The 23,615-nt window shown below is 43.5% G+C and overlaps 1 protein-coding gene across 1 annotated transcript in view; it reads right to left on the reverse strand.

Annotated features, from left to right (window-relative positions):
• The window catches only part of CBLN4 (cerebellin 4 precursor), a 36,712-nt gene extending 16,054 nt beyond the window's left edge, over positions 1–20,658 (reverse strand). Inside the window, exons 1-2 of the mRNA XM_056844334.1 lie at positions 20,344–20,658; positions 9,494–9,610 (exon numbers count right to left, since the gene is read on the reverse strand). Coding sequence (XP_056700312.1) covers positions 9,494–9,610; positions 20,344–20,634 — 408 coding nt within the window. The 5' untranslated portion in view covers positions 20,635–20,658. The remainder of the gene's footprint in view (positions 1–9,493; positions 9,611–20,343) is intronic.
• Positions 20,659–23,615: the final 2,957 nt, after the last annotated feature.

Consider the following 23,615-nt stretch of genomic DNA (forward strand, 5'->3'; position numbering starts at 1 on the left):
GTGTTACTCCTCTGAAGATGCCTGCCACAGCTGCTGGCAAAATGTCAGGACAGAAAATACCAAGACCACGGTTACACAGCCCGGATAACCTACGAGAACCAATGAACTCTGACCGTGAAAGCCTTCGACAATATTTTGATGTTGACATAGTTTACCTTGCTTTCAGTAAAGCTTTTGATAAGGTTCCACATAATATTCTTGTTGAAAAGTTGGTAAAATGTGGTTTAGATCCTTTTACTGTTAGGTGGATGGGTAACTGGTTGACAGATCACACCCAAAGAGTGCTTGTTAATGGTTCCTTAGTCACTTGGAGAGGCGTGAAAAGTGGAGTGCCTCAGGGATCTGTCCTGGGCCCCTGTGTAGTTCAATATCTTTATAAATGATTTGGATGAAGGAATAGAGGGGATGCTTATTAAATCTGCAGATGGTACTAAATTGGAAGGGGTAGCAAATATGGTAAAAGACAGAGCCAGGATACAGGGTGATGTTGACAGGTTGGAAAACTCGGCTAAAACTAATAAAATGAATTTCAACAGAGATAAAGTTCTGCATTTAGGTAGGAAACATCAAATGCATAATTATAGGATGGGAGAGACTTGTCTTGGCAGTAGTATGTGCAAAAAGGATCTAGAGATCTTAGTAGACCATACACTGAACATGAGTCAGCAGTGTGATGCAGTAGCTAAAAAGGCAAATGCGATTTTGGACTGTATCAACAGAAGTATAGTGTCCAGGCTTGGCTTCCTGTCCTGAAAAACTCCAGACTAACAAAGACTACAGTTCACAATAGCCATGCAGATTAGTTTTGGATTCCACATGTTAACAGATCACTTTAGGATACAATGGTTCCACTTTAACATACCACATCCTAATTAGCACATTACCTTGATACTTACAGGACAATGATTAGCACATTACCTTTGATACTTTTACAGGACAATGACTCAGCTCAAACTCACCTAACCCACCCCTTCTGACTATATATATTACTCTTCCTACACACTTGATACTGAGAGACGCTGTCCTTCAGTGTTACTCCTCTGAAGATGCCCGCCACCGCTGCTGGCGAAACGTCAGAAAGGAAATACCAAGACCACGGTCACACAACCTGGATAACCTACAAGAACTGATGAACTCTGACCGTGAAAGCCTTTGACAAGGACATTATGATCGTCTGACAAAAATTTACTGGTGGTCCCTGGCCCTAAGAGTGTGTGGCTGTCCTCGACGAGAGCCAGGGCCTTTTCAGCCCTGGCTCTGGCCTGGTGGAATGCTCTGCCTGGGAACAGCAGGGCCCTGCGGGATCTGAAAGTATTCCGCAGGGCCTGCAACACAGAGCTCTTCCACCAGGCCTACAACTGAGGACATCTTATATCATCTTTACTGACCTCCCCCCACCTTCCCTCCCTTGAATGGGAATTATAAATTGAAGGCTTGCCACCTGTATGGTGCCTACAGTTTACTTAGAATTTAGTGCACCATCATCATTTATTATTACAGCCAAAGGCCAGCATAAAATGTAAAATGTACATAAAATATACATCCTATATAGTGCACCATTATGTTAGGGTTTTAGAGTTTTAGTGTTTGGTGTTATTAAGGATTATATTGATTGTTGTGTTTTTAAATGATGCTACCCAGCTTGCTGGGGAGGGCAGGTTATAAGTAGAATGAATGAATGAATGAATGAATGAATGAATGACGGTGACTTGAACACTCGCTGTTATTTGCAGATCGAGGTATTGAAGTGCACAAGGTGACAATAATCATAAAGTGATGTCAAGTTGCAGCTGACCTATGATGACACCTTATGGGGTTTCCAAGGCAAGAGACACTAAAAGGTGGTTGGCCATTGCCTGCCTCTGCCTAGCAACCCTTGTCTTCCTCGATGGTCTCCCATCCAAGTACTCACTATGGCTGACTCTGCTTAGCTTCCAAGTCTACTCAGAGCTATTTACATGAGTCAACTCCCCTACTATTTACATGAGTCAACTATGCTACATGAGTCAACTCCCCTTTTAATTCACCATGCAAAGATCTCTGCATGCATCCCCTTCCATTGGGGCCAAGAAGGAAACTCGTTTTTGCAAGACCAGTTGTGGTGACACCGTGTTTAGCAGTAAGATGTCCCTATGATGAATTTTAAATGCAAATTTATCCCATTACCAGATACTTGTTTGGAAGGAGAGCCCTTTGTTTCCTAAGTTTAATGGATCATTCTGCATTTACTAGATATTACACAGAGCTCCATGTGACTTTCCTCCACTTCACTAAATAAAATCACCCTGGGCAGACTGCCAGTCTGAGCAGAGGAAAGATGGATGTGGAAAAACTTCAGCCCTTTTCCCGTGTTCATTTTTCCAGATCAAAAACTGCCCTGTCCCATCTGCTTTTCTCCCCACGGAAGAAAAGAGGAGTGTGGCTCACTGGCAGAGCATCTGTTTTGCATGCAGAAGGTTCCAGGTTCAATCCCTGACACATCAAGCTAAAAGAAGAAGGTAACAGGTGCTGTGAAAGGCTTCTGCCTGAGACCCTGGAGAGCTGCTGTCTGTAAACAATTATCTGAATAGACAAAGGGTCCAATGCAGTACAGGTCAGCGTCATAGTTGTAAGATAATGAAACTCCTTATCTTTTCTGCTGTGGGTGGGAAAACATTTCTGTTTTGCACATTGTGTGGAACCCTGGAGGAGGAGGAGGAGTAGAAGCAGAAGCAGAAGCAGAAGCAGAAGCAGAAGAAGAAGAAGAAGAAGAAGAAGAAGAAGAAGAAGAAGAAGAAGAAGAAGAGTGGGTTTTTATATGCTGACTTTCTCTACCACTTAAGGAAGAATCAAACCGGCTGACAATTACCTTCCCTTCCCCACAACAGACACCCTGTGAGGTAGGTGGGGCTGAGAGAGTGTGACTAGCCCAAGGTCACCCAGCTGGCTTCATGTGGAGGAGTGGGGAAACAAATCCAGTTCACTAGATTAGCCTCTGGTGCTCATGTGGAGGAATGGGGAATCAAACCCGGTTCTCCAGATCAGAGTCCATCGCACCGCTCTTAACCACTACACCAGGCTGGCTCCTCAGGCAGGCATTCCACAAGGTGGACCGCCTTTTGGAGCAGCTGCCTGAGGAATTCAGGGTGGTTCCCATGCTTTTCTGCTGAATGTGCAAAACACAACTGTTCAGGAGGGCATTTTTAGAAAGGGATTAAAACTATAATAGAGTAGGACAGGCAGGAGGGTGCCTGTATGATGGAATAGGATTGTCGTCCATTTTAGCTGTTATCTTGCTTTTCCTCCGTTGTCTTCTACCTTTGTAATTCCATTATACCTTGCCTAGGCAATCTGTTGGTTCCTCTGTCCTCTCATTCTGTCATCCTAGTTCGATGGCATTGTTCCCTGGATGTCTGATGGCCTATGAGTGCACTTTTTAAAAATTCTCTGATCTGCCTTGAATCTCAATGAGAAAGGTGGGGTATAAAGTCAATCAAATGAGAATAAAATAAAATATAGTCATTGGTATGGGGGTGGCTTTGAGAAGGCAGACATAATGACGTTAATATCTCTCCCCTGACACACAGTCTTGTTTGCAGCCCTGACGGCTGCCTTTCATTACTGAAAACAAGACGAGGAAGAAACCTCTGATAGAAGACAGAAAAAAATGTGCAAAGCACTAGGGATCACAAGGCGTTTATCTAATAACTTGTAGCTACTCCAAAATTTTATAGATTTTGTAAATACTAGCTGGCAGACCTGTCACTGCTGTGGTTCTATGTTATATTATAAACACTTTTGCTTTTTGCGTTTGCTCATTCTTTGTATACTGTAATACATGTTTTGCAGTTTATTTCAGCCTTTGTTGTTACTACTATTTTGTAAAATTTTGGAGTAGCTACAAGTTATTAGATAAACGCCTTGTAACCTCTGGTGCTTTACACTTTTTTTTCTGCCTTTCATTACTGACACATCCCAAACCACTAGAAAAAAAGAGATGCCAAACTCTGTGACACAACTAAGCCTTGTTTTCAACCCTGTTCTGCAGATTAGAGTCCACCGCTCTTAACCACTACATCACTAGGGTTGCCAGGTCCCTCTTCGCCACCGCTGGGAGGTTTTTGGGGTGGAGCCTGAGGAGGGCGGAGTTTGGGGAGGGACTTCAATGCCATAGAGTCTAATTGCCAAAGCAGCGATTTTCTCCAGGTGAACTGATCTCTATTGGCTGGAGATCAGTTGCCATAGCAGGAGATCTCCAGCTAGTACCTGGAGGTTAGCAACCCTACACATCACGCTGTGTCCCAGATTTAGTAGTACATCTGCTTCTGACCACAATGTCATTGCTCAATGATATGTAATGGCACTCAAGTAGGAGAGAGGTTTTAATCTTGCTTCATGTCTGTAAAGTGCTGTCAAGTCACAGATGACTTATGGTGACCTCAGCAAGGGGCTTTCAAGGCAAGTGATTAAGCAGAGGGGGTTTGCCATTGCCTTCCTCTGCAGAGTCTTCCTTCCAGGTACTGACCCTGCTTAGCTCCTAGATCCAATGAGACAGGGCTATTCCATGCTGCCTTCCCTCCAATCTGGCTTCCTAGAAAATCCTAAAATACCAGCAGCCCCCAAAGCTGATATTGGGTTCTAACTTCACCACCCCTGGGATACTTGGAAAATTGTGAAATCATCACTGATAGCCATGGGCCAAAATAAGCTCATAACCTGACACCCAATGTCATTCTGTGTCCTCTAGTTGTCCAAAGGTGCACTTGGGCTTTAGGAGGTCCATTACAGGTGCTATATAAGAAGGTCTTGCACTTGGGAATTCTCCATTTGTTCCACTGAGGATAATCGTATACAGCTCAATCGTGCGCTTCATGAAAATGATGTATTATATAGCATCAGTGCTTGTCGAGAACATACAAATTCTTATGTTCATCTAGTCCAGCTTCCTAGTTCCACTAATGGCCAGGCAGATGCAGCAAGGAACAGGAAGGAAACAGCTCCCTCCGCCACCTTCAAGCATCTAGTATTCATGTCCCTGAAAATGGAGAGCCTGTATAACTGTCATGGCTAACAACCATTCTTAAGCCACCTTGAATATTTCTAATTTAAACACACACACACTGAGCCAGATCATCACAACTTCAAGCAATGGATTCTACCAGTTTAGTATGCCTTCTGTGAAAAGCCAAATTCTTTTATCTTTCTGAATGGACTGCCCATCAGTTTCATTGGGTGACTCCTGGGATCTGAGAAGGCCACCATTTGTGCTCTGGACCCTTTTCCATCCTAGATGCTAAAATCAAGTAAGGACTGGCACTAAGCCACTAAGGACCTAAGTGTGGCAGTCCTCAGACAATCAAATTCAAGGGGAAATTACAACGTGAGATTGCTGAACTTGAGTTTATTCACCAGTTTGGAACAATGGTCCCCCTGGGGCTGAATAGAGACATAGGATAGTTATCTCACTACAGAGGCTGAATTTCTGCTCGCAAACATTTCCCTTCTGCTCTAATCAAGCTGATTACTAGGGTTGCCAGGACCCTCTTCACCACCGGCAGGAGATTTTGGGGGCGGAGCCTGAGGAGGGCAAGGTTTGGGGAGGAGAGGGACTTCAATGCCATAGAGTCCAATTGCCAAAGCGGCCATTTTCAGGGGAACTGATTTCTATCGGCTGGAGATCAGTTGTAATAGCAGGAGATCTCCAGCTAGTCCCTGGCGGTTGGCCAACCCTACTGATTACAATATACATTGTGTCTTTGCATCCTTTACAGGCTCTCTCTACAGGCCCCCTCCCATCCTCCGACTGGAATATAAAAACTCAGATCTCCATTCCTACTCATATGAGACCAAGGGAGCTTTGACTGTTGAAAGCGTATACCCTGAAAATCTTGCTGGTCTCTAAGGTGCTGCTGGACTCAAATCTAACAGTCTCCTGATGTGTGGCTGTACTCATGAGACTGTTTTTATCATGTGAATATGAAGAGATGAAACATCTTATAATGGCTGTTGTATTATAAGAGGCTTAGTAACATAGTCCTGCCCTGACCTGGATGTCCCAGGTAAACCTGATCTTGTCAGATCTCAAAAACTAAGCAGGGGTCAGCCCTGGTTAGTACTTGGATGGAATACCACCAAGGAATACCAGGGTCTAGCCCAAGATCACTCAGCAGGCTGCATGTGGAGGAGTGGGGAATAGAACCTGGTTCTCCAGATTAGAGTCCACCACTCATGTGGAGGAGCGTGGAATCAAACCAAATTCTCCAGATTAGGGTCCGCCACTCTTAACCACTACACCACGCCACTCAGCTATGTATTTTGTTGGTAGAGGGAAATAACAACAACAATATCAGCAAGGTTGCCACTTGTTGACCTCTTTCATCCTTTGAATTGAAACAGGCTCCCTGATTTATCATGGAGCTGCAGGAGAAACTTAGAATGTCACTGGTAGAAACTTGCAGTGAATCTGCCAGAGCATGCTATAGGGCCCACGGGTGACCTATGAAGCAGCCAAAGACAGCAGCAAAGGATGGCTACTTCTCTACTACCATAGCATCAGCTAGTTCACAAATCTCAGCATTCTGCTGACTCCTAAATCTGAACCTTTATTGACTCAAGAACAAAAATTAGTTGTGATAGCTTTGCCAAGTATTTTGCTAAGAAAATATTGCATATAGACACTGATCTGGATGTTGGCTGTAACATAGGTCAGTCAGTATAGATGTATAAATACATCATCTGGTTTGTTTATGGACTCTTTTGACCCCATTCTCAGATCCTGGGATATGAGAAGGCCACTATCTGTGCCCTTGATCCTTTCCTTTCCTGTCCTGGCTGCTAAAATCAAGTAAGGACCACATCAATGAGCCCTTGCCATCCACTGACTCAGGGTACCTTCCCTCAGCCACTCAAAGAAGTGGTTATCAGTCCACTGCTTTTAAAAATCCTTAAATAAAAATGATGTGGCCAATACTCGCCCAGACTCTAAACTACCCTTTCTGGGCAAAATGATTGAGAAAGAAATAGCTGACCAACTCCAAGTCTTCTTGGATAAATCATCTGCTCTGGATCCTTTTCAGTTGGGCTTCAGGCCAGGCTATGGGACAGAGGCGGCTCTGGTGGCTTTAGCTGATGACCTCAGTCTGAATACAGACTGAATGCAGTTGCTCCTACTGGACTTATCGGCAGCCTTTGATATGATGGGCCATGCCATCCTGTTGAAGCATTTGGAGACAGAAGTTGGTATGAGGGGATGCACTCTGAACTGGTTCAAATAATTCCTCACTGTCCAAACTCAAAGGGCTGTCCTCAGAAACCAATTGGCATCACTGTGGGACCTATCATGTGGGGTTCCACAGGACATAGCACTATCCCCCATGCAATTAAAATTCTATGTAAAGCCCTTAGGACAGATCATTTGTAGTTTTGGGGTTGGCTGTCAGCAATATGCTGGTGACATCAAGCTCTATATCTCCTTACCCAAATCTCTTAGTGATGTGGTAAGAGGTCCTGAATTACTGCCTGTCCACTGTAGTTAGATTGCTAAGAGAGAACAAATTGAAACTAAATCCTGGAAAGACAGGTGCTGACTGGGAAAGTGTTGAAGGACATTGTGACCTGCACTTTCAATAAGGTTCAGCTGACCTTCATGGACTTGGAAAAGAACTTAGGGGTTATACTGGATCCAACATTACTGCTGGAGAAGCAAGTTAATGCAGAAACAAAAAATGCTTTCTACAAATTTATTTTAGCCCAGAAGATAGATACCTATAATGACTCAACCAAACTGGCTACCTGGATCCATGCCACAGTAACATCAAGACTAGAATATTGTAATGCACTCTACATAGGTCTCCCCTCAAAGTCATCTTGGAGACTCCATTTGGTGCAGAACACCACAGCTCAGTTATTAGGAGCTAGGCAGTCCATGGATATTAGCCCCATTCTGCAGTCATTCTACTGGCTGTCCATCAATTAACAGGTTCAGTTCAAGGCATAGACTATGACTTACAAGGCCATTTATAGCCTTGAACTCTCATATCTCTGGGACTACCTCTCCATCTAAGCTCTGCTATGACATCTTTGCTCATTTGAGTAGGGCCTTCTGCAGGTGCAAATGGACAAGACTGAGGAGAAAACTGAGAGGTGATATGATATCCATCTTCAAGTACTTGAAGGGCTGTCATATAGAGGATGGTGCCGAGTGGTTTTCTGTTGCCCCAGAAGGTCGGACCAGAACCAACGGGTTGAAATTAAATCAAAACAGTTTCCGTGTAGACATTAGGAAGGATTTTTCTAACAGAGTGGTTCCACAGTGGAACAGGCTTCCTCAGGAGGTGGTGAGCTCTCCTTCCCTGGAGGTTTTTAAGAAGAGGTTAGATGGTCATCTGTCAGCAATGCTGATTCTATGACCTTAAGCAGATAATGAGAGGGAGGGCATCTTGGCCATCTTCTGGGCATGGAGTAGGGGGTCACTGGGTGTGCGGGGGGGGGGGAGGAAGTTGTGAATTTCCTGCATTGTGCAGGGAGTTGGACTAGATAACCCTGGTGCTCCCTTCCAATTCTATGGTTCTATGACAAGGTCAAGAACTGCTGGCTGTTCTATTGTGGGCCCTACCTTATGGAATGGCTGGCAGTGAGGTCAGGAAGTTTCATACAGTCCTGGCATTTCATAAACTATGCAAAACTGAATTATTCAAGAGGACGAGTTTACAAACATAATTGGACTTTATTATAATGGAATGTTTCAGGAAGAATGCAGTAACAAAGGGAAAGAGACTGTGAACTATACTTCTGTGCATAGTACATACTATCTGTTGCTGTATGTGTTATCATGTAATTTCTATTGTTTAATATGCCGTGTTTAATACTCATGCTTTTGTTTCAGTTTGTTCTGGATTTTTGCTTGGTTATAATTCCTGCAATTCTAATCCTATTTCATTGCTTATTGGATGCCCCATTCTCTTGACTGCATTGACTTACACGGTAGAATCTGCCTTGAGTCTCAATGAGAAAGGCAGACTATAAATAGTGTAAATAAAATAAAATAAAATAAAATAAAATAAAGAATAACAATAATGTTGTTTATTAATAGCATGCCTGAAGACATAGTCAAAGTTATGGACTTTTAAACCCACTGATTCCAATAGGTTAAACATGAGCTCAAATATTTCCTATTGAATTCAACAGGACTTAACTTTGGCTGGATCATGGCATGCTCCAAAGTACTTATTACAAACATCTAACAGTTTTCTAAAAGATTCACAGAAGAAGGCCATACTAACCCAGAAGCCTCAAGAAATGCTGTTATTTCAAAAATTCACTAACATCCGTTTGTATTGGTCAAGCTGAGCTCCAAAATGTTCTGCACTTTCTTATCAAGATATTTCTGAAGATACTTAACATGTTTCTATGTACAAAAATTCTGTTTTAGACATCATCCCATTATAATTACAAGACTATGAAAAAAAGAAGCAAGGAAATATTAACATTGCCATGGATTTTTGAATCAACATACCTGGATTGTTTGGCTCTGATAGACTTTAATTACATGAAAATTAAAACTGTAAATTCCTTTTCTTGGCGCTACGAAGACAGACTCCAATGTAAAGAAATTCCCCACATTTACTAGGATCTACAAATTAAAACAAAAACAAGAATTAATGTAAGCATTCAGAATGCTGGAAAAGAACATAATTAATTTGCAATAGCTGCAAGATTCATTACCGTGGCTATTCTCGCCTAAATTTGAGACGACTCCTTATTTCATTCCAATATTTGTTTACGCTAATATATTGCACATAAAATTATTATTTGCTTACATAAGGAAGATTTATTTTCAGCGAGATATAACTTCCCAGAAATTGCTTTCTAACACTGAAATTCTATGCAAATTTACTTCGGGAATAGTGTCAGTTGGACTTATTTCTGAGTATGCATGCCTAGGATCAGGTTGCAAATGCTTAGTAAGTACTTCTAGGTAAAAAAAAAAAAAAAAAAGCAGCCCCGTTTGTTTTAAAACTGTGAGGAGCCCTATAGAAGTCTTTGTGTTTAATATGCATTTCCAGCACCTTGATTCAAGTTCTTTGAGGATGTAAGCACCACCCAAGCAGCCACCCGAATACAGAGGGAGTATGCTGAACACCAACAGCTGCATTGGGAACATGTTGACAACACAAACGTATGATGTTATAACAGCATTGCAGTGATGTGCTGCTATATGTCTGGCACTGCAGGGAGGAGATAGGCTAGCTAGTGGCCAGTGCATATGTTTAAAACTGGGACAATGCCTCAAGACAGTAGGATTGCCAACCTCCAGGTACTAGCTGGCGATCTCCTGCTATTACAACTGATCTCCAGCCAATAGAGATCAGTTCACCTGGAGAAAATGGCAGCTGTGGCAATTGGACTCTATGAAGTCCTTCCCCTCCCCAAACCCCACCCTCCTCAGGCTCCACCCCAAAAACCTGCCGCCGGTGGCAAAGAGGCACCTGGTAACCCTACAAAACAGTGACCTCAAATTAGAGTTGCTGGTAGGGCACCTCTCCAGATGGTGGCTGGAGATCTCCCGCTATTACAACTGGTTTCCAGGCAACAGAGATCAGTTCCCCTGGAGAAAATGGCTGCTTTGGAAGGTGAACTCTATCCCATTATACCTGTTGAAGTCTCTCCCCTCCACCAAACCCTGCTCTCCTCAGGCTTCACCCCCCAAAAAAATCTCCAGGTATTTCCCAGCATGGAGCTGGCCACTGGTGGGGCATGGTGGGGCAGGGTTGCCAGATCCAGGTAGGGAAGCTCATGGAGATTTGGAGATGGAGCCTGGGGAGGACAGGAATCTTAGTGGGGTGCAATGTCATAGAGTCCACCCTCCAAAGGGTCCATTTTCTGCAGAGGAACAGATATCTGTAGACTGGAGATGAGGTGTCATTCCAGAGGATCCCCAGATCCCACCTGGAGACTGGCATCCCTACCTGAAATGTTAATCAGTCCCTAGCTGGTCAGACGTCTTGCTCTCAGGAGAACATAGATACAGTTCAGATGGTCCTGAGAACATAAGAAAAGCTCTGTTGTATCAGACCAGCCCTACTTTATCATACCAGTGGTCCATCTAGTCCAGCATTGTGTTTCACACAATGGCCAACCAGTTGCCCTGGAGGGCCTTCATCCAGTGTGCAGAGGCCAAGGCTTTCCCCTGGCGTGGCCTCCTAGTACTGGGTTTCAAAGGTTTACTGCCTCTGTATATGGAAACTCCCTTTACTCATCATGACATAGCCATTGATGGACCTCTCCTCCATGAATCTAGCTCCCTTTTAAAGCCATATGTGTTCATGGTCATTACACATCTGCTGGCAATGAATTCCACAGTTTCATTACTAATTGAGTAAAGAATTATTTCCTCCATCTGCCCCAAACTGATAGCCCATCAACTTCATTGGGAGCTCCTGGGTTCCAGTATTATGAGAGAGGGAGAAAAAGCTTCTTCTACTTCTTCATATCATCATCATCATTATTAATTTGATTTATAGGCCACCTTTCCTGGCCAAGGCCAGGCTCAGAGTAGCTAACAACACATGAACACATGGAGCTGCCTTATACTGAATCAGACCCTTGGTCTATCAAAGTCAGTATTGTCTACTCAGACCAGCACTGGCTCTCCAGGGTCTCAGATAGAGATCATTCACATCATCTACTTGCCTAGTCCCTTTAACTGAAGATGTCGGGGATGGAACCTGGGACCTTCTGCATGCCAAGCAGATGCTCTGCCACTGAGCCACGGCACCTCTCCAAAACAATTTAAAACATTTCACAAAGTTACATAAGAATTGAACTTTAACACCCCTGTGCTTAACACGTCACTAAAAACATCAGTCCCATAGCAGATTAACAACTATATCTTTTGCAGGCGCATAGCAGAGGCGGAGAAAACTGTGGCGGGGGGGGGGGGGGGGAAGGCCAGCTAGATGCAATACCATCACTGTCCTCAACCATATGCCTGGTGGAACAGCTCAGTTTTGCAGACCCTCTGTCTACTGTCTCCACCCTTTGCTATGATAACTACTGAATCTGCAGTCAGGCACAGGCCTGTGCCCACACCTATTATGAAGCATGTGTGTGTTGTGCCGCCTCATGCATGTGTGCTTGCTTCCCACAATCTTTCCATATCTTTTCTTAAATCCTGTATGATCATTTCTTTGTGCTTGCAAATATTTATACTCATGACAAGCAATGCATTTGTGATATTGTGTGTGTGATGGCATACACTCTCATAGGTGCATGCCTTATCAAGTATGTGTTCCTACAATGGAAATCATGTGAACTGTCACCGATTTTCATATGATGTCCCTGAATCAGTGGTTTCATGTGGGCACAGGAGTTCTGATGCTTACTCCAAGTTCCCTAACCTCAAAGAGGTTTTCCATTCACTTCACGGAGAGGGTAATTTTGGGTGCACATGGAATCTCTGCCTACTGAGGTCAGCAGGAAGCCTATATCTGGCAGGTACATCATGAGCACATTGGAGCCTGTGTAGAATTTTGGATTGGAATAAACAATTGCCACTTAGAGGACCATGGCATGGATCAACTGCAAGATTTCTGCATGCACTATGGTCCTTGCACAAGTGGAAGTGTGAAAAAACCTCACACTAGCCCCTTGCACTAAGTTAAACATAGCATATCCTGAACTAATACATTGTGTGTGCAATACATTGCATAAGATCTTGCACAAGCACAAGTGTACTGTTTACATTTCTGCTTATGCATCGCTGGCTCTAAACCTGGGAGCACAGCCAGCCATAGACAGGTAAGATCCTCTAGTGACTCTTGCTGACATGTATCTTTTCTTTTTTCATAGATACAAAAAAATACAAAGCAAAAGTCCACCTACCCCCTGGAGGGACTTGTAACAAATAGGTGCAGTCCAAAGAAAGGTAATGTTTAATTAATGTAGATTATTCCTCAGTGTTAAATAAGACATTTTAAAAAAATGCTTCATATGCTGTATCATACCAAAGGTCCAGCTAATCCAGCATGCTTTCTCCTACAGTGACCAACCAGATACTCCTTGGAAGTGGAAAAGCAGGGTAATAGATCTCCCCCATTATTGAAGAGTTGTACTGCTTCTGAGGATGGAGGTCCAATTAATTATCATGGCTAATGCACATTAATACCTTTACCTTTTATTTCAGGCTCAGCTGACCAAAGGTCTTGAGCACAACATGCATAGGATAAAAATAATTTCAACATGATAAATTATTAAAAAGTAGAACAAAAGGGAAATCAAATTCCTCAAATACCTACAATTAAAATCATAATAACCAAAAATTGAGTTATTTTACAAACATAACAGTAACTACAATAATAATAATATCATTAGTTAACAACCTTGCCGTGCCTTTAAGGAAACTATTATTAGCAGATATTTCGTGACACATTTGGTTATTTCTGGGTCAGCATCACCCAACAGAAATGGGACCACCTAAGAGTCAACAGGAAGATGATATCTTGATGAAATGGTTGCAATCCAGGTAGCCCTGGGTGTACACATTAATAGGTCTATCCTCCATGAATGTGTCTGATTCCCTTTTAAACCAAATAAACAAGTGTGCATCAATATGTCCTGTGGCTGGGAGCATCATACATTAATCCCTTCACTTGTGAGTTGATATTTCATGGTATTGACTCTGGCCTTGAAACTCATAATGTTTGGATTATTGATAGATCAGGGAATGTTTCCTCCCATGGTTTTCCTTCCCATGTTCTTAGACCGGTGATTCTCAAATTTTTGGAAGAGGATCCTATTTCTAAACATACTTGAGTTTTCTGGATTCACTTACAATGTAATTTCACACTACCTTCCCCCTCCCCAACCAAAATACAAGAATTGCACATCAGTTAACACTAAGTTTATATTTATACTGAGCAACCAGCTGTGATTCATGGCAATTTGGCACACTATGCAGAGGTAAACCCAAATTTGCCACCACACCTCCCAGAATCTCTTCTTCCAGCTCACCCTTCACAAAGATGGGGCTCTCATTACTGCTACAGCCATTTTGCATTGAATCTCTGCATCCTGGCTCCAACTGGTCCTTGTCTGTAACACTCCTTCCACCTTCTGACCAGCCTACAAGGGCTGATGGGTCTTCATTCTCACGTGTATCTGACAAAGTGAGTTTTGACTAATGAAAGCTTATATACCCTGGAAAACTTTGTTGGTCTTTAAGGTGCTACTGGACTCGAAATTTTGTTCTTCTACAGCTAAGAGTGCCCTGACCTGGATGGCCCAGGCTAACCTGATCTCATCAGATCTCAGAAGCTAAGCAGGGCTGGCCCTGGTTAGTGCTTAGATGGGAGACCACCAAGGAATACCAGGGTTGCTATGCAGAGGAAGGCAACGGTAAACCACCTCTGAACATCCTTGCCTTGAAAACTCTCCTGGGTTGCCACGAGTCAGCTGTGACTTGACGGCACTTTACACCCACACAGAGCTAAGAGTACAAAGGACTTTTATTCATTTCTATAGCAGACATGAACACACATGAAGTTACCTTATACTAAATCAGGCCATTGGCCCATCAATGTCAGTCTTATCTAATCAGACTGGCCGAGGCTGTCCAGTGTCACACACCACTTCGTTCAGTGTCACATCACCTACCCACTGTCCAGTGTCACTTCACCTACCACCTGATCCTTTTATCTGGAGTTACCAGGGATTGAACCTGAGACCTTCGGCATGCCAAGGAGATACACTGAGCCACAGCACCTCCCCAGGATTAGCTTTTTTTCCCCATTTTCATATTGGTCAAGAACCTACACAGGCAAGTTGCTTTGTCTTCAGGACAGGGGAGTCTTACTAGGGTAATTCCAAATTACTTCTAGGCTCTTCAGTGCAGCTTCAAGCAGAGTCTAGTTAGAATAGGTCAAAATATTCAGATGCTTCAAAAATTGAATCTTATGTTTAGAGATTCCTTCAAATACTTCAAGCAACCTTTGCATCTATTATGTTAACATTTGGCAGCTTATGCCTTTCTCAAAGTGCTTTCTCACGTACCTGCCACTCAAAAAGCTTAATTCAGGTCATTTTGTTTTGCCATGATTAAACAGTATCTGTAAAAATGATATCATTCAGAATATTGGGATCAAGTCAGATCTGGAAGACCTGTGAAAATTTCAGTCATAATTATTATGATCCAGGTTCATTAAAATTGAGGCAAGTTTGATCATTGACTTCAAGGGCATCAGTAAATTGCTCTTATACCATAAAAAGTTATCTGCTAAATAAATTTATCTGCTCAAGTCCTTCTGTTTTGTAATAATGCTATGATACAGACCTCTTCCTCAATTTTTAATTTCTTGTTTATATAACTGAGCTATAAGTCATAAGAACATAAGAAAAGCCATGTTGGATCAGACCAAGGCCCATCAAGTTCAGCAGTCCGTTCACACAATGGCCAACCAGGTGCCTCTAGGAAGCCCACAAGCAAGACGACTGCAGCAGCATTATCCTGCCTGTGTTCCACAGCATCTAATATAATAGGCATGTTCCTCTGATACTCTAGAGAGTAGGTATGCATCATGAATAGTTCTCATTTTGAGTAGTAGCCATGGATAGCCCTCTTTTCCATGAACATGTCCACTTTCCTTTTAAAGCCTTCCAAGTTGGCAGCCATCACCACATCCTGGGGCAGGGACTTCCACAATTTAACTATGTCTGTCTATGTCATCTCTGTCTGTGTTATCTCTCTCTACCACCCAACCACATACCCTCAGCATTATCTCTAGTTAAACACATATTTCTAAAAAGAGCTAGACTTTGCAAAAGAGAAAAGAAAAGAAAGGAAAATAAAAGAAAAAAGAAGAAAAAGAAGAAAAAAGAAAGGTGATTAAAGTGAAGACATGAACAATATGCACAGAGGATCAGTGTGGTGTAGTGGCTACAGCATATGCCAGACCAGACTAATCACTCTCTCAACCTAATCCGTCTCATAGGTTTGTTAGGAGGATAAAGATGAAGGCAGGAAAATCATGAATATACCCCTGACTATCATGAAGAAAGTGTGATAAAAATGTAATAGATGCATCTCCAATTGCATGTGAGTATTTTTCTTAATGAAAACTTCACTACTATCTACCTATAATCCAAAGTAAATTCCATTGTATTTGATTGTGTGTACTCCTGAGTAAGTGTGCATAGGATTCAAGACCATCAATGCAATCCTAAACAGAGTTACACTCCTCAAAACCCATTGATGTCAAGGAACTTAGAAGGGTGTAGCTCTGCTTGCCCTGACCTGGATACCCCAGGCTAGCCCAATCTCATCAAATCTCAGAAGCTAAGCAGAGTCAGCACTGGTTAGGACTTGGATGAGAGATCACCAAGGAAGTCCAGGGTTGCTATGTAGAGGTAGGCAATGGCAAACCACTCTTGCCTTGAAAACCCTACCAGGTCACAATAAATCAGCTGCAACCTGACAGCACTTTCCACCACCAACTTTGTTTAGGTTATAATATAACCTATTATAAGTGTCTTAATTTGTAAACTAAGCAAGGAAGCAATGAAAATAACCCCATTCATCAAGCTGAACATTCTTGAGTAATTGTGGTTAAGCCATTTATGAGGCAGACCATAGTGTAGTGATTACCGTTCCTGATATTCATTTCTAGCTATCCTAATTAGGGCCACCTCTGTCCCTTACAACAAAGCCTTCCTCAAAATCCACTTTCCCCAAGAAGCTTATGGTGTACAGTGTGGTCCTAGGAACAGTTGTGTGTGTGTGTGTTAAGTACGGTCAAGTCGCTTCCGACTCATGGCGACCCTATGAATCAAAGTCCTCCAAAATGTTCTATCTTTGACAGCCTTGCTCAGATCTTGCAAACTGAGGGCTGTGGCTTCCTTTATTGAGTCAATCCATCTCTTGTTGGGTCTTCTTCTTTTCCTGCTGCCTTCAGCCTTTGCTAGCATGACTGTCTTTTCCAGTGACTCTTGTCTTCTCATAATGTGACCAAAATATGATAGCCTCAGTTTAGTCATTTTAGCTTCTAGGGTCAGTTCTGGCTTGATTTGATCTATAACCCACTGATTTGTTTTTTTGGCAGTCCACGGTATCCGTAACACTCTCCTCCAACACCAAATTTCAAAGGAGTCTACTTTCTTCCTGTCAGCTTTCTTCATTGTCCAGCTTTCACACCCATACATAGTAATAGGGAACACTATGGCATGAATTAACTTGATCTTGGTGGCCAGTGACACATCCTTACACTTCAGAATCTTTTCTAGCGCCTTCATGGCTTCCCAGTCTCAATCTCTTTCTGATTTCTTGGCTGCAGTCTCCCTTTTGGTTGATGATGAAGCCAAGGAATAGAAAGCCTTCAACAATTTCAATTTTCTCATTGTCAACATTAAAGCTGTGTAATTGTCCTGTAGTCATTACTTTTGTCTTCTTGATGTTCAGCGGTAGTCCTGCTTTGGCATTTTCTCTTTTAACTTTCAGCAGTAGTCGTTTCAAATCAATATTTTCTGCCAGTATTTTCACCCTTCTAAGTCCATTGAATTTACTTGCCTTACAAGGGTGTAACTCTTTTTAGGATTACACGATGAATTTCATCCCTAACTGGAATGAACTGTATACATACAGTAAAAGAACTTTTCCACATTCATTTCCTTCTTTCTTCCCACGGCTGTCTCCTCCAGCTTTTAATGTAAGCATTTCAGGAGACCTTGCACATGCAAAGCGCATGGAAGGAATGATGAGGATTATGATGATGATATATGAAGCACACATACACTTCATTCAGTCCATATGAGTCTTTTTCAAAAGAGCAGAGAAAGGCCCTTGCCTTGTAAGTTACGGCCAGTGTGGATAGACCTTATTAAGCTAGATAGTCCATAGATGCACCATAACATAAAGCGGCTTTATCATATTACTTCCTCTACAAAAATCAAAAGGAAGCAGGATTTCACCTTGATCGTTTTTGGAAGGCATCACAGGTGCCATTGGGATAGCCTGCCAAGTAAATGTGTTTAGAAGTGAGGTGTGATGGGGGGCGTGAATTTGTATCTATATTTTTATCGATCGATATTGAGAGAGAGAGAGAGAGAGAGCAATAACTATCTTTACATACAACAAGCAATATATGTTGGCTTCTTCTCCAGACTTGATTGGGATGAGTGTGAAGTCTTGAGAGTTAAATATGAATGTAGAGGAGTGTTTCATTTTGCATAGGCAAGAAGGTGAGTAATTAATTATGTGGTACTTTGGTAACACAATTGTGGTGGGGGGACAACTTAAAATTCAAAGCTCATCATCTGGCCCTGGACACCCCCCCCCCCAAAAAAAATTATGTGGCTTGTCTTCTTCTCCATCAAGACAGGCAGCTTTCTGATACTTGGCCCATCTCTAAGCCTCTTACATATCCACCTGTCTCCTGGTCCCTTGAAAAGGTTAATGACCCTGAGATACAAAATTCCGAGACCTTTTTGTAGCCATGGGAGAAGCTGAAGATCCATAATTCTCTCTGAAAATATGCTCAGGAAGAGGGACTTTGGAGGCTTAATTAGACCACTGAGCTAATATTTGCAAAGGCATGCTCCTCCATCTGCTATTGTGGATAATGAGATGAGAATGAGCAAAGAAATAGCTGATAGTGGGATATTAGACAATTCCCAAGAAGAGGCATGCATTTCAAGCTGCAGCTGACATAACATAATTGCAACTCTCCCCTCTCTTTCTTTTTGTCCTCTGTATATGAGTCTGATTCAGTCAAAATTAAGGCCCTTTAAATTGCATTATTTTCAATGGGAAAGATGCAAGCACATTCTTAACTCTCCCTTAGAAGCTAACGAATTTTGAAGTATTCCAAAGTATAACACTTCTGTGGCTCATGAGATAGATACTGTTTCATGTGATAAATGACTAACTGGCGTCCCAATCTTTTACACTGGAGAAAGAATGAATAAATATATCTCTTTAGTCAGGACTGGTCATATAGCTGAATTTTTTTGTAAAAAAAAGTTGTGGGTTGTTGTTTTTTGAGATGATTGGGATGGAAAGAAAAGGACAGGGGTGGTTGGCAAGGCTTTCCAACAGTGCTAGTCTAGATTCTGCAGTGATTCAACTAAGGTGTGGTGAATCATACAAAAGACCGCCTGTGCATTCCTTGCAGGGCTACCTAACTCTGTTTGACTGCAAACATCAGGTTCTAGTCCAGATGTGTGCTGTATTCTTCCCAATGTGATTGCTTCAGAAGAAACATTTTGTGGGTTGCAAGCTTCATCTACATTCCACTTAGAGATTCTGACACCTTACAGAGTGGTAAAAGGTTGGCACTGCTGGGCATAAATCAAACAGGAATCTTCCAAGGAAGCTTTGGACATCTCCATGCCTCCCTCACCACTCTTAGAACCTTACAAAAAAGCATTCTCCCCCCACAAATTTCCCTCAGAAACAAAACCATGCAAACTGTAAAACTGTTTGCTGGTATATATTTACTTAGAAGTAAGCCTTGTTGAAGCCTCTGTGATTTACTTCCAAGGAAATATGTATATGATCTGGCTTCCAGAGTGCAGAGAAAAACCGTGTGATTCTGTATTATGTCCTTTCTTTAAATAATGTACAATTACCTTAAAACTGGCTGTGTTAAGGACCAGTCCAGTCTGCATTCAGTAACCTTATCATGTACAGTGAACATATTTTTTAAAAAGATGATTGGAATGTGAGCTTTTAAGTGACAAGTACTTCGGATTGTGAACGATGAACTGTAGATACTGACATAACCCACTGGGAGCCCTTGGTATATAGTGGAATACTTATCAAAATCAATAAATCATAAAAAGTAGTTAAATTTTCCATTCAAGGCAGCCCCATTACAATCTGATGATTAATTCAGTCAGCAGACTCTTTGAATGTGTAAATGCATCCTGGCTCTGTTCAGGGAAATGGTTATAACTTCATTGGACAAGGGGGAACAAACTATTGGCCATAGAAGGAGAGAAGGAGTCAATTGCCAGTGAGTTTTCCCCCATCCCTTTGTAAGTTTCAGCCCATCATTTTCCATGGAGCATTAGGAAGAGTTCACTGATCGACTCCCACCTGTTGATGGCCACCTCCTCTCCCTGTACCGATCTCCTCTCAGTTTAGCGAGGGTATGCCGTCCCCTCCCGACCACACTTACGCCCCTCTCCTCTGGTCCCATTCTCAAGAGATGCTTGCATTCAAAAAGCAAAAAAGCCATTCCTCACTTTGTCAAAATGTGGTTCCAAAACCCACTCTTAAATGGCCGGCACAACCGACAAGAATGTTCCCCCAGGTTTTTCCCCCCTTGTAACAACCACCAGTATTTATTTCTTGCTGGCTTTTTTTTTTTTTACCTGATCGAAGTAGATTATCCTGGTTTTGTTGCTCATCTCCGAAGGCTCGTGGTTGGTACTCCTGACCGCCGAGAAAGCCACCTTGGAGTTAGCAGCCCGCACGGAGATCCCCAGAGGAGAGGAGGACGAGCCTTTGGAGTCGCTGGCCGGGTTGGAGTCGCAGACCACCAAACATTTCCCTTCCAGGACGATGGGCTCCGTGTCGTTCTGCGCCCAGGCCGGGAAGGCGGGGAGAGCCAGGGCCAGGAGGACGGTCGGCACCATGGACAGCGCCCTGCTGGAAGCGCCCATGTTCAGCACCCAGAGGCGGACAGCGAAGCCCTGGCTGGAGGCGCGCCCCCAACGCCGCTCGCTCTCCCGCCGCCTCTTCTGGCACACTTGCACAAACACCACGAAGCCGGAGAGAGCAGCCTTGCCGGCAGTGGGGAGAGGAGATGGGGGGGAGAGGGGGGGGGAAACCCCACACTGTCTCTCACATGCACACCACTACCAGCGCATCAATAGCGGTGGCTTTCCCCGGCGCGCTTCAAGCAATTCCGAGGGGAAAGTCCGTCTTCCCCCTTTGCCGCTGCTGCTTCTCCTTTTTCGGCTGCTGCTGCTGCTGCTGCTTCTCCTTTTTCGGCTGCCCTGGTCCTTTCAAGAGTGCTCCGAAAACCCTCTCCCAAACACCTCCCGGACGAAACCGGCGCTTCCCCGCGCCCCGTCCTTGGCCGCCCGACCCCCCCTCCGCATCCAGGAGGGAGAAGAGAGGGGGGAAGCCCTAAGGTGAATTATTGATGAAAACAGAGAGAGAGAGAGAGAGAGAGAGAGAGAGAGAGAGAGAGAGAGAGAGAGAGAGAGAGAGATCAGGAGGAAATAAACACGTTTGACGGAGCCATGATTCTTCCCATCGCGACCCGTTTCCCGTCCGTGTCCTGCGGTAATCTGGCAGGCGCGCCCGGCTACGGAGGGGCAGGCGCGCGTCCTCCGGAGCGGCTCCCGGACTGTGGCTGAGCTCATTTGCCAGGATCCTTCGCAGAAGCGGAGTTTCCGCCGCCCCCCCCCAAAAAAAAGCGTCACAGCATACAGAAGCACGCCCAACCCACTCCGTGCGCAACCCTCGCCTTTCCAGTTACGCAAGGACTGGAGCCCTGCTGGGTATTACTTCCCCATGTCCCGGGCATAACTTTGAAACGGGGAGGGGGAGGATCGTGAAATAGGATTGCTTGTCCCAAGGAAATGTTTTTGTGCTTTGAATAACTGCACAGGATATATTTGCGTGATTGTGTGTTTAAATATATTGACCCAATGGCCAATGCAATTATTGAGGGAATATAAATAGTCAACGCTCTTAACTCTTTCAAGGCTGTAGAAGAATGTGCAGAGTATAAGAGTTGTGACTAGGATGTTCTGCTGTACATAAATGTGACAGAAACATCTCTCTCTCTCTCTCTTTAAGTGTCCATTGCATAGGTAAGGTACACAGCATTTAAAATATTTAGTTTCTTTATGCAGCAACCCAGAGGTAGCCAGCTCCAAATGGAAGTAACAAACAGATAGTTTCCAAGTGTGTGTCCCCCCTCCCCAATTTCAAGATGGGTGTAGCCAGGCTTTGCTCCATAGTGCTGATTAGTGGCTTCTTTGGAAATGGTACCAGGTGATATTTACAAGAAGAAGAAGAAGAAGAAGAAGAAGAAGAAGAAGAAGAAGAAGAAGAAGAAGAAGAAGAAGAAGAAGAAGAAGAAGGAGGAGGAGGAGGAGGAGGAGGAGGAGGAGGAGGAGGAGGAGGAGGAGGAGGAGGAGGAGGAGGAGGAGGAGGAGGAGGAAGAGGAAGAGGAAGAGGAATTGGTTTTTATATGCCAACTTTCTCTACCACATAAAGGAAGCATCAAACCAGTTTACAATCACTTTCTCTTCCCTTCCCTGCAACAGACATCCTGTGAGGTAGGTGGGGCCGAGAGAGCTCTCTAAGAGAACTGTGACTAGTCCAAGGTCACCCAGCAGGCTTCATGTATAGGAGTGGGAAAACCAACCTGGTTCATCAGATTAGCCTCCCCTACTCATGTGGAGGAGTGGGGAATCAAACCTGGTTCTCCAGATTAGAGCCCACCGATCCAAACCGCCACTCTTAACCACTACATCACACTGGTAAGAGTAAACCAACATATGGGGGGAGAGAACTATGTCAAGATTGGTTCCTTCTACCTCTGTTACTCTTCTTTCCATGGACTAGCCTTCTGCTCATTAACATACATCGAATAAAAATAAAGAGAATTCTTGCTAAAGACACAGTTTAAAAAATTGATACCTTTTATGATGGAACTAGGGAAAGGACAAGTCCAGCGAAAAGAGACCCAGTGGGTTGAAGTACAGACTGAAAAATCCCAAACCATCTAGATACCCACAGATTGTCCCTGCTTTAAAGTGCTAAAAAAAATCCCTGTTTTTGCTGCAACCAACTAACACAGCTACTCTTCTGGACTAAATAAAGTAACTTTAATCACTGGACAGAATGGAGTGGATGCAGAGGAAAGTGACGATGAGGAGGCTGGAGACCAAACCCTATGCGGGAAAGCTGAGGGAGTTTGGAATGTTCAGTCTGGAGACGAGGAGGTTGAGGGGGGACTTGATTGCTCTCTTTGAGTATCTGAAAGAAGGAGGAGGGCAGGGAGCTGTTTCTGCTGGCAGCAGAGGATAGGATTCGCAATAATGGGTTTAAATTACAGGCAGAAAGGTACTGGCTAGACACTAGGAAAAATATTTTACAGTAAGAGTAGTTCAGCAGTGAAATTGCCTGCCTAGGGAGGTGGCGAGCTCCCTCTCTCTAGCAGTCTTCAAGCACAGGCTGGACAATCACTTGTCAGAACTGCTCTAGGCTGCACAGAGCAGAAGGTTGGACTAGATGGCCTGTTTGGCCCCTTCTAACTCTATGATTCTATGATTCCAACTATCAGTTTAAGACTTTGAAATGAGCAGCAATTAATGATTAGTGACTGCTGCTTAAGAAGAAAGATGGGTACCTTTATCCATCCGGTCCTGCGTGCTATGATGGTTACAGTGCAGTGCAAGGACATTGCATACCTGATTTCATACTGATACTCACAGTGTAGCCTGGGCAAAGCTATCATGGAAAGAATTGTAACTTGGGACAAGGTGAGAATGCAAATGATCTATATGAGAATATGGAAGACCCTCATGCCATAGTGCTGAGGGCAGGCTAGTACTGATGTCCTTTCCCCTGGGCAGTAAGTCTTATTCTAACTCTTAGCTGAAAGGTAATGATGAGGCCTTTT

Source organism: Euleptes europaea, chromosome 2 (assembly GCF_029931775.1).
Source record: "Euleptes europaea isolate rEulEur1 chromosome 2, rEulEur1.hap1, whole genome shotgun sequence".
Lineage (NCBI taxonomy): Eukaryota > Metazoa > Chordata > Lepidosauria > Squamata > Sphaerodactylidae > Euleptes > Euleptes europaea.